The following is a 12,370-nucleotide window of genomic DNA, read 5'->3' on the forward strand; positions in this document are numbered from 1 at the left end:
AAGCTCCTAGCATCTTAGAGCATAATATGCATCTGGAGAATACAGTGCAGAAGTTTTGAACACCAATAAGGCCTTCATTCTGTTTTCCAAGAGAACCGTAGTACTTGGAACGAAACCTTCTGCATTCTATGAATGCATACTTGGGATGAAAAACAACAACAGACCAAGTGGAATCACACAAGTAGGGTCTGGGAAGGATAGTGTGTACGCAGAACTTACCCCTACAAGGTAGAGAGTTTGTTTCCAATAGACCCTAAGGCTCAAGTAAAAGAAATGACACAATAAACAAACTTGAATGTAACACAAAACGCTCCACTAATGACATTGATATCACATATACCCTGCCTTGCATTTCAACTCTATATCAACATAATTGACATGAGTATTGCAACAACTGAAACACAAGAGATTAGGAGATGGAGTTTATCATACTAAAAGAAAGACAAGATAGTTCAAAACCGGATGGATTGACAATCCAGACGTGTCAAGTTGTATTGCATCACAACATTTAAACAGTGAATAACATGACAAACAAAGAGGAATGACGAATTACTGACTGCAATGGAAGTAACAACACCTAGCTTTCTATTTCTTGGTATCCTTAGTTCCAGCATTGCTACCCCCGGCTGCCTCTTTTGCTGCTTTCTTTGCAGTCTTCTCTTGCAGAGCTTTCGCATCCCTACATTCAACAAACATATAAAGATAAAAAAACTCAAAATCCAATAATTAACACAAGGCAAAATACATAAAACCTATACAACAAGTACAATTAAGAAAATAAGGAAAACCTTTCACGGCGCTGCTCAGGAGTCAAACCATCATCAGCTCCCTTCTTGCCTTTACCAGCACGAGCTGCAGCTCTTTCCCGATCCTTTTCTCTCTGATTTCCGCGTCTGATTCAGTCAAGGTAACACAAAAATATACAAATCCACAACAAGAACACCATAAAAACTTCAAAAACAAAAAGTAGATCTGCTTAAATTTCATGTACACACAAAAGTTACCAAGACTGACACCATGATACACAAAAGGAGACATAGATCTCATCCAATTTGAACTACCCACAAAACTAAACACAAAAAAGGTACAATCTTTAACAAAAAAAATAAAAAAACACCAGAAAACACCAAAACAAACATAAATCTGATTAGATTCCAAACACACACATAATCATGCTACCAAGAAAACACCATTAGACACAAAGGAAAACATAAAATTTCATTCAATCTAAAGTACCCACAAAACTAAACACAAAAAAAGACACAATTTTTATCATAGAACTCACAAAAGTCTCAGGAAAAAAAACCATACAAACAACAGTAAACCTAAAATCTCAATCAATTTGAACTACCCACAAGACTAAACACATTAAAGATACAATTTTAATCATAAATTTCAAAAGAAAACACCATAAAAACAACAATAAGCATAAATCTCAATCAATTTCAAACACCCCACAAAACTGAACACAAAAAAGATACAATTTATATCATAAATTTCAAAATAAAACACAACACAAACAACAGTAAACATAAATCTCAATCAATTTCAAATACCCACAAAACTAAACACAAAAAGGTACAATTTTTATCATAAAATTTCAAAAGAAGACACCCTACAAACAACCATAAGCATAAATCTCAAATACCCACAAGACAACACAAAAACCACCAAACTTTACCAAATACTAACAAATTTACCAATCAAAACAATTTTTAAAAAAAAACTGAAAGTTGTAAGAATTTATGCAAGAATTACATTAAAAAAATACTCATGGATTTTGAAGGATATGAGTCATTGTAAAGTAGTTGAATGGGTCGGTGGAGAAGAATCGGAAGATGGTCTGTTTACCAAAACAAACGCTGGAGAAAGACAAGGTAGACAATAGAGGAAAATATAAAGTGGTAGGGGGAGATTTGTAATAATGGAGAATTAAAGGGCTAATTGTTTAACTAGTTAGGTTTTGACTTTTTTCTTTTCTCCTAATCACAAATTGAATTAAAAAAAATCATTTCCTTAGTTGTACATAACGTTATTGATCTAGTTGGCACCTAAATAATCGTTTGTTCAATCGCTTAAATTAAAAATATATAAGTTATATATATTGATTGACAAAAATATATGATAAATTTTGATGATATTATAAAATAAAGTAAATAAAAAATATAAAACAAATAAAGAGAGACAACAGAAAAGTATGAAATTTTCTTATTTTTTCAAGTGTTTCAAATGTCTTTAAGTTTGTAAAATATGATTCTCAATAATTTTATATATAGGACTACATATAAAAACTTATAGTGTCATAAATATGATATTAATTATTGAGATTGTGGGAATGATTATGAAGTGGTGAGAAGTAAATAAAAATATAGTGGAGATATGAGTATTACTACACATAATGGTGGAATTACACTTTTAAAGTTCAGGATATTTATATTTAACTAATATACTTAATTATAATATTCTCCTTATTTGATAATGTGCCTCCTTAAAAACTCAATGACAAAAGTTCAGTAAAAAAAATACACATATTTAATAATACGCATGCATATATGCCTCATTAAAATCGTCATCATGAAAATACAATGGGACAAAAACTATGCTAGAAAAAAAAATAGAGTCCAACATATATTTTATTCTCTGATAAAAATATCATTTAATCTTGTAGATGATACATTTTAATTTTATATATCAACTTCCCAAAAAGTTGGTGTTGGGCGTTACTATCTTTGTGATCAAAACTTGTACTTCTTGGATATGTTGAGTCATTGAGCTTAGCCACCTATATTTTTGACAATAACTTTGTTCTATTAGCTATTTGAACTTTTACTTTGTTTGTGACCTCGTCATCGCATGCAAATTATTTGACTTGTTCATAGCAACAACCAAGTCACGAAAAGTGAAGTTATATTTTTCATGCACATTAATAAGAAAATAATCCATGAAAAAAATAACAAGATACATATGTGCACCAATTAAACTAAGACATGATGTTTTCTAAATTTTTTTTTATGAAATTGAAATTAATTAATTTTTTTGGTTAGGCGATCTTACATTTATTGGAGTATTTAATGATATCACTTTAAAATCTTTTAAATTCTTTAAGAATTTTTATATAAATTCCACTGTGTAGCTAGTCATGACATTCATTATACACACATCAAATTTTTCATGTATTGCAAAATTATAAACAATCTTAAAACAATTGCATTCACCACGACGTATAATAATGTCAGAATTTACGACTTTTTTTTTTACCATAAGAATCCAATTGTACTTGACTAACATTATACCTTAGAAGTCTTTGAATTGTAGTTCAATTTTTTAATTTTTCAAGTGAAACAAAGCATACCTAAGTTACGTATTTTCATTTGACCAATCCTAAAATTAATCTGATATAGCTTATTTCCAAATCAAACAATCCCTCAGTTTATAAGCTATTTTTTAAAAAATAATCTAAACACCCTTTTAGTGACTTCAAAATACGAACAGCAAACTTAAAAAAAGTTAACTTGTACATAAAAAAATAATTTTAACATATCTCAGTTCTACCTGATTCCGTTCTAAATATCCCTAATACAAACACTATTTTAGACTATATAAGCCTTGATTAAAATCTAGTAAGAATTTAACCACAAATTACTTCCATTAATAACCCTAACTCCTAAATTGCCATATCAAGAGGTTTTTGAACTAAAACCAAAGAATTTTAACCCACAAAAAGGAGACAACATTCCCCTTTCACCTCCATTGTTAGCAGTAGAAGAAGGCTAGCAAGTGCCCAAAAAAACCCCATTTTTTTTTTCTTTTTTCTTTTTTTCCTCTCTTTCTCTCTGTGTAGCTGCTTTTTTATATGATATACTAAATCTGTACTCTTCTTATGTGACCGATAATCTTTTGAAATTACTGGGGGAAATCTCTTGCTTTTTTCATCCATAGTTTCAGGTGAGAATACCCTTTTTATTGAACTTGTTTGTTTTTGTTTTTTTATTTTTATTAACTTGGATGTATGTATCTAGACTTGTTATATGAAACATTAATAAAAAGAAACGATTTTAGGGTACCCTTTTGAATTTCAATCTCATGGATATGAAGATTGAAAGTACCCATCAAGAAGAGAAAGGAATAAGAAAAGTTTAGCTGATTTGTTTATTGTTTAGTTATTGGAGTTTTGTGAATGGTATGTTTTTTGGGTATTTGGGATTTGATAGTAAAGAGTTTGAATTATGAAATTGTGAGATGGATGGGTTATTAGACTTGCAATTTTTGAATGTATTTTTGTTTAATCTATTAGGTAGATTTTGGTCTTGGTGCTGTTTAGTTTCTTGATTAAGATATGTTTAGTTGATTTTGTCTTATAGTAATAAGTTTTCCTTTATGGGATGAAATTTTTTTTACTAGACTTGCAATCTTGTTTTGTTTTTCCCTGCAACACGACATCTAGCTTTTTCGCTGACTTGCAATCTTGTATGAGCTAGTTCACATTGCCGGTCCCAATAAAGGTTGGGGTAAGGCTGCGTACATCTTACCGTCCCCAGACCCCACTTGTGGGATTACATTGGGTTTGTTGTTGTTGTTTCTGTTGCGACATCTAGCTTTTGGTTTCTTTGCCATTTGAGGTCTATTTATGTGAACTCAATGATTGTGTCATGAGCTTCTGTCATCTATTCATCTAAGTGAATGATCTTTGAGAAGTAGGTTTTAACAAGTAAAGTTAGGACAAGGTTAGAAGTGGTGCCTATGGAATATTGTAACGTAGTTATTTATGTATTAGTGTATTGTATTACGGGTCCATGATCTTTTCTGGATTTGATTGTAGGGAATAATGGTGAAAAAGGCTAAGAGAAAGTCTAGAGCTGGTGCGAAGGAGAAGCAGAACCCCGTGGCATCTCCAAATATTGCTCAACAAGACACTGAAAAAGTTAATGCACCTGTGGGTGGAGTTACAGCTGTGAATGAGAAAAATATATGCCCCCATATTGATAAGGGTATTGATGTGGAGAAAGTCTCTGCTAAGCTTGGCTCTTCAGGACCTGTTAAGTGTGAAGATTGCAGGGAAGGATCAGTTAATCGACGGGCTGGTAAAGGAAAAGGTAAACATGGAAAAAAGAAGGGAGGTGGAGAATCAAAGTTGGTGTCTAAAGCCATTTGGGTCTGTTTAGAGTGTGGTCATTTTTCGTGTGGAGGTGCTGGATTTCCTACTACTCCTCAGAGCCATGCAGTTCGGCATGCAAGACAGTACCACCACCACTTGGCTGTACAATTTGAAAATCCTCAGTTGCGATGGTGTTTCCCGTGCGACAGACTAATTCCTGCTGAAAAAGTAGAGGATGGCACTGAACAAAAAGATGTATTTCAGGACATTGCCAAGATGATTAAAGGGCGGCCCTCTGAAGGGCCCAGTCTTGATGCTGAGGATGTTTGGTTTGGGAAGGGGAGTATCACGAGCAGGATCAAGTCAGAAGCTAGTCTTGACATTGGTGCCTACAGGAAAGGTGTCTACATTGTTAGGGGATTGTTTAATTTAGGAAACACTTGCTTTTTCAATTCAATAATTCAAAACCTACTAGCAATAAATAGATTACGGGATTACTTTCTTGAACTGGACGAATGTGATGGTCCTCTTGCTGCTGCTTTTAAAAAGCTCTTTACTGAGACAAGCATTGGAGATGCCTCAAGAAGTGCTATAAATCCAAAATCCTTTTTTGGTTCTCTGTGTGCGAAGGCTCCACAGTTTAGGGGATATCAACAGCATGACAGTCACGAGTTACTTCATTGTTTGCTTGACGGTTTGTGTACTGAGGAATTGACTGCAAGAAAGAAACTCAAGTCTTCTCAGGATGATGACAAGGCTCCTACTTATGTTGATGCCATCTTTGGGGGTCATCTCTCTAGTACTGTTACTTGTCTGGAGTGTGGACACTCTTCATTAGTCTATGAGCCATTCTTGGATCTCTCATTACCGGTTCCCACTAAGAAGACTCCATCTAAAAAAGCTCAACCAGTTTCCCGAACGAAGAAGGCAAAACATGCTCCAAAGAGAAGTGGAAGAGTGCGCCCCAGAATTAGCAGAGATGCAGCTTCTCTTAATCCTCAAAGTGCTCAAGAAAGCGATAGCAAGTCGTCCTGCCAGGTACAGTCTAGTGCGCCCATCGCTGAAGGAACAGAAGTTCCTTCTGATTGTGCATTGGTAGATTCTCTTGATGCTAGTTCTTTGGCTGATAATATGGGTTTAACTTCACATAATATATATTCCTCTTTGAAGTCTAATAATGAGAAAAATGTCAACAATGTTACTGGGCATCTCACTTCAGTGGACAATTTTACATGGTTGGATTATCTTGATCAAGATATCCTGCCTAATGGTAATGAACAAAATGACGATGGTGTTACTGGACAGTCGACTTCCATGGACAATTTTACATGTTCGGAGTATCTTGATCAAGATATTATGCCTAAGGGTGATGACGTCACACCTCAAGCTGATATTCTGTCTAATCAGGGTTGTGCAGCTGAAAATGTTGTTCAACCTAATGCCTCCTTGCAAAATGATCTGAATGCTCCTAGTGACAGTAAATTGACATGTGGTGAGGAAGCTTGTTCTCCAGATGATTTAGTGTGCTTGGATGATCAAGGACAATCTAAGTCACCAGACTGCAATATATCTTCTCAATTTGGCGAAGAAGTAGCGGCTAAAGACTGGGATGCTGGAGAAGTTGAGCATAACTCAGCATCAAGCAGCCGGGTCCTCTCGGTGGATTCAAATCTTGATTCATCAACAAGGCTGGAGGAAGTGGAAGCCCCATTACAGGTACAAGATTCAGAAATTTTGTTGCTTCCATATAAAGAAGAAACCTCAACTACCAGTGACATACTAAAAGGAGAAAGCGAGGTGTCCCCAGATGCTGCTGACTGTGAACAAGATATTTTGGACTTTGATGGTTTTGGTGGCCTGTTTAACGAACCTGACCCGGTTGCAGGGCTGGCTGAAAAGCCTTTACTAAGTGGTGCTGCTTCTATGGCAAATGGATTCGGAGAAGCTAGTTCTGCTGTTGGAAATAGCACTGAATCTGATCCAGATGAGGTTGATAATACTGATGCTCCAGTGTCAGTGGAGAGTTGTTTGGCTTGTTTCACAAAGCCTGAGCTTCTATCTAAAACAGAACATGCTTGGCAATGTGAAAACTGTGCAAAACTTCTACGAGAACAGAGAATGAGATTGAAGAAGAAATTGCTGAAACTTGGATCAGGGGATCTGGGGAATGCGCCAGAGGATAGTAATCCAAGGGAAATTGATCTGAGAGCCACTAATGGAAGTGCCGGTAAAGGTTTGTCAGATGCTTTTGATGACAGGTTGGTGTACCATAATGGAATAAATGGTTACTCGAACTGCATGCCAGAAACCAGCTACGGAGCTGATCAAGATCTAGTCCCTCACCCATCGGAAGGTGGGGTTCATTCAAGTCAGGATGAAGCTTGTAGTCGAGTAAATTGTGACAATCAGAACAATCGAGTTCAGTTGGATGAACGTTCTTCTAATTATGCATCTGGAGAAAGTGAGGACGAGACAGACTCTAAAGGTGTCAAAGTGGAAAGAGATGCAACTAAAAGGATACTCATTGATAAAGCCCCTCCTATTTTGACAATTCATCTAAAGAGGTTCAGCCAAGATGCTCGCGGACGCTTAAGTAAGCTGAGTGGCCATGTGAATTTCAGAGATACTATTGATCTAACAACCTTTGTTAATCCCAGGTGTGTTAATTTTCCTTCATTTGGAAGATCAGTTAAAATCAGAACTTTTGCTTTTGTCTTCTTCACTAAATTGAGATTCGAGCAATTTTCTTTATCTTGTAATGAAAACCTGTATTCTTCTTTTGTATATGGTCCTGAGTTCCATTTTTAAGGGTGTACCTTCAAGATTGTCCTTAGAGATGCTTTACTTGAGCCGAGGGTCTTTTGGAAACAACCACTCTACCTGCACAAGGTAGGCTAAGGTTATATACACCACTGGGTAACACTGGGTATGATGTTTGGGTTTCTTGATTTTGGCAGGCCATAGTTTGGGTTTAGGGTATAGTTAGATTTGTACCATCAAGATTGTCCTCAATGCCTTAAAATTCACCTTTCCTTGTGCCTTTATAAGCTCATTATCGTAATCATTGTTGTTGATTCCTTTGCTCTGACATTAGATTAACTCTGCTCTACCAAATTGGGGTGCAGTCAAAGTAGTGTTATCAAAAGCAAAGAAGCCCTAAGGTGCATTGGGGCTTTAAGCGCAATTAAAGTGTGGGCTTTAATGAAAAAAGGTGCAAAGAGAAAAAAATACAAAATATATTTTTTTTGTCCAAGACTAATAAATATAAGCACGAATGACTAGTACACGAAACATAAGTTGAATTTGTTTATGATAAAGTGAATAACAATTGCTTAGTGTCGCCTCTTCAGAAAGGCTTGTTGGCAAGTAAAACTATCCCTTAGAACCTCAATGACGAATCTGAAGCACACATTAAGTGAGGCGAAGCGCTCAACACATTTTGAGCCTCGCTTCAGGGTTTAAATGTGCCTTTAACAACACCGCCTCAAAGTTAGTTTCTTTGTTGTTTCTTCGATAGGTCGTGATTCTATTAGAGGGTAGGTTAAGTGGAAAGCACCTCCAACCTTAAAGTTGTGGGTTAGAGTTAGCAAATTACCGTATCAAAAAAAAGAAGTGATTCTACTATTTGAATTCTAAAACTTTGTTAGCCTTAGTGCTGATTTCAGGACTCAGGCTTTTCAGAAGAGGCTAGATTTTGAAAGGTTTAAGGCGAGGGCAGTACATGGGAAGATTAGATAACCTTCATGATATCTTTTTGTTCCTCTTTCCATGAATATGATTTTGGGAGAGAAAAGGATTGTCATGTACCTTTAATATTATACTTGTCCCTGACTTTCTATCAGTTATCTTCAATGACCGTGATATCCACATAAAAATTCAAGATTGTGTTCCTTCCGCCTCAGTTGTAGCTGGTTGGCGTTTACCCTAGCCATGAATCTCCCTTGTTTCACAATGTACACGGTTTTGGGTCCTATGAAGCTGTTGGAGTACTCAACTTGCCCACAGTTAGATGATTTAGTTTCTGGTCAGGTGAAGAAACTTCTGTGGTGTGTATGATATCAAGGTCAATCGCTTGAGTTCTCATCACCCTTTGTTTTATTTGCACGAGTTCTTTAATCACTTCACTTCATGTTTCAATGATGATGGTTACTAATAGGAAAATAGTACAAATAAAAAGAGTACTGTGCTATTTCTCATATATAATCCACCATCGATTAATTTTTATCAGCATCACAGTTGTGTGTCAGAGGCTTTGGAAATGCTTTTGGAACTTTTTTACATTGGGGATTGAGAACAATAGATAGCTTTTCAATAAAAACCTGTCCAAAGTAATAAATCTCGTCAAGTAGATTAGAAGCATTTTTTAAAATCTTTCTTGGGTCGAATAAACTCAAAAAAGTAGCTGCTACTGTTTGATTTAATTTGACTAATAAATATGAGAAGTAGCAACTAATGTTTGGTATTGTTTAAGAAAAGTGCGGTATTTTCAACATAGTCAAATAGACTGTCGCTTATCTAAACAGTGAATGATCGTGGTAATCCCTGCCTTTGGGATTTCTAAGTTTGTTCTCAATTTTACTTTCTTTGTGCTTCTAGAGAATTGTCGAACAACACTGTCCCCTGCTTCTTCATGCTCTGCACCTTTGAAAGGTATAAGCATATTGAGGTCCAATACGGAAGCATCTGTCTGAAAAGTATCATATAAAGAGGCCTTCTGCTTTTCGTCACTGATTGACAGTCTTTTCCATTCCTTTGTATTTTTTTATTTCTTGCTCCTCTTGGTGACATGTCATTTGGTTGTCTCTGAATCTCGGTTCTATCTAACCTGTTCCATCAGCTTATTATTCACGTTCTCAAATTTTAGATAGTAAAACTGCGATCTAATTGAGGTTTCTGCATGGAAATTATTATTCAAATGATAAACAACAACTACTACGCCTCTGTCAAACTTTTTTTCAAATGAATGAACATCTTAATTTATTGCTAATCAATTTGAGAATGATTATGTGGAGTTTCATCCATAAAAATTAACCTTGGTTTCTTTAGTGACCTTCATGAGCAAGGGGACAGCAGTGCAAATTCTGAGTTTTGTATCTGTCTTCCTTAGGACTATCAATTTCATGTATGAAGTTGTTGTTCTAATTGGTGTGTAGATACTTCAGTTCTCAATAAGTAATGAACTGAATTTTTGGTTCGCCAAAAACAATTGCTAAGGATGAAATAATTGGCAGATCTGTGAGTATCTATTCTAAGTAGGATGTGAACTCTTTATTCTTTAAAAATGTCTGTTCGGTTTATTTCTGATTATATATTGGACTTGTGACATCTATTATTGAAGTAAGCCTATCCAAAAGAAGAGATAGAATTTGTCTCTCAAAGATAAGTAGATTGATGTGTAGAATTGATAATAGTAAATAAAACAAGATTTGTGCTGCAAAGCCAGAGAAGAAAGAGAATACATTTGAAACCAAGTAGAGTGGGACTCATGGAGAAACTTGTAAACTGCATATTATCTCCAGGGACCAAGTAGGGCCTCGTACTTATTGTGGACTTCTCGAATTCTGCTTGTACATTTTCTGTCTTGAAGCTTCGATTTCAAAATGTCAGTTTGCATTTCTAGTACCTCAACAATTCAAGTCTCTTTTTGCAAAATGGCATATGTACTGCACGAGGGTCCATCGGAAACAGCCTCCCTACCCCCACATAGGTAGGAGTAAGGTCTGTGTACATCCTACCCTCCCCAGACCCCTCTTGTAGGGGATTACACTGGGTATGTTATTGTTGTTGGTATATGTACTGCACTTGTCTGATGATGAAATGTGCAACTGCAGGTGCTTGCAGAGAGAGGTTTACAAATACCGACTTGTGGGTGTCGTGGAACATTCAGGGACTATGAGAGGAGGTCACTATGTTGCATATGTTAGAGGAGGCCCAAAGATCGCTGGGAAAGACAAGGACACAGAAGATTATGTGTGGTATTATACCAGTGATGCTTACGTACGAGAGGTCCCTTTGGAAGAAGTTCTTCGGAGTGAAGCCTATATTTTGTTCTACGAAGAAATTTGATACAAATTTCTTTGCATTTTTTTGAAACATCAAAATGGTCGGGGTTGAGCTGATCACCCTATATGTTCGCATGTGAGAAACAAATACATATACACAAAGAGAGGGGTTTTCTGGAGAGGTAAAATGTGAGTTGTATTACTACAATCATAGAGTATTAACACCCATTTTTTGTTATTTGAAATTTCAATGTGCCATCACTTAAAGATGTACATGTTGAGAAAGTGTAATTCTTTGTTTTATTTATGGAAAAAGCAATCCTTATTTACTAAACATGGGGTGGTAGATCAAGGCTTGCTAATCTCTTTTTTCTTGTTTCTTGTTTCTTGTTTCTTGCCAATTGTTTTTCATGATGTACATGAATGTTTGGCATTTTGAGTAACAAGATTTGGCATGATGTCCATGTATTTGTTCATCAATTCCGAGTGAAACGCGTGGGAGGCTGCTATTGATATCTCTAGACTATAAGCTTTGATGGTATTTTTTTTTTGATATTATATTTATTTCTTTCGACTTAAGATTAGTGTGTGATGGAGGATGGTTCTTTTGGTTTGGGGGTTAAAAGAGTAACGTATGAAAACTACTCCGAGTGGTCAAAATTTAGAACTCCACGTTTACAACAATAATATATCCAGTGAAGTCCCACAAAAGCGTTAACGTTTCATAAACTTATATTATCTTAATTTGGAGATTTGATGGGAAGAAATCAGGTTTGTCTTTCAAATTTTGATATATAAATGATGTTAGCTCTCAAGTGTAGAATGTTTTGAAGAATTTATTTTTTATATGCTCATTTAATATTGGTTTGATATGCGGGATAATGATAGTAATTTTGAAATAAAATGTGGAATTATTTTAATTTGTATTTGGTTATGAGTCTTAGAATTATTTTATTTCATTATTTGTATTTATATTAAAATAATGAAATTAGTTATCCCATATAAAATTGAGATAACTAATCATATAAAGATATTTTTATCTATCTTGTCCCGCATACTAAAAAATTACTTTTCATGTTAAACATGGATAGCAACTTAAAATATGTACTAATAAATATATGTGATGCATTCATTAATTTAACATAAACACCGAATACGAATAAATATTTAACTCTTGGTTGTACCTTGTGGCTATGTTCCAAGACAGCCGGGCTGAAATTAAGGAAACTAAAAGAATCGTTAAACCCAAAACAAAGACATCCATCAAGGTTAA

General features: G+C 35.2%; 2 protein-coding genes across 2 annotated transcripts; one reads left to right on the forward strand and one right to left on the reverse strand.

Moving 5' to 3' along the window:
• Positions 1-409: 409 nt before the first annotated feature.
• LOC129883269 (uncharacterized) lies at positions 410-1,945 on the reverse strand. The gene is made up of 3 exons (XM_055957906.1): positions 1,792-1,945; positions 789-891; positions 410-679 (listed from the first exon to the last, which is right to left on the reverse strand). The coding sequence occupies exons 1-3, from the start codon at positions 1,796-1,798 to the stop codon at positions 586-588; spliced, it is 204 nt and encodes a 67-aa protein (XP_055813881.1). The 5' UTR covers positions 1,799-1,945; the 3' UTR covers positions 410-585.
• Positions 1,946-3,635: 1,690 nt separating this feature from the next.
• Positions 3,636-11,431, forward strand: LOC129883270 (ubiquitin carboxyl-terminal hydrolase 2). Its single transcript, XM_055957907.1, has 3 exons — positions 3,636-3,945; positions 4,820-7,752; positions 10,927-11,431. Exons 2-3 carry the CDS (start codon positions 4,826-4,828, stop codon positions 11,159-11,161), a joined length of 3,162 nt encoding a protein of 1,053 aa, XP_055813882.1. The 5' UTR covers positions 3,636-3,945; positions 4,820-4,825; the 3' UTR covers positions 11,162-11,431.
• Positions 11,432-12,370: the final 939 nt, after the last annotated feature.

The sequence above is a fragment of the Solanum dulcamara genome, chromosome 3, assembly GCF_947179165.1.
Source record: "Solanum dulcamara chromosome 3, daSolDulc1.2, whole genome shotgun sequence".
Lineage (NCBI taxonomy): Eukaryota > Viridiplantae > Streptophyta > Magnoliopsida > Solanales > Solanaceae > Solanum > Solanum dulcamara.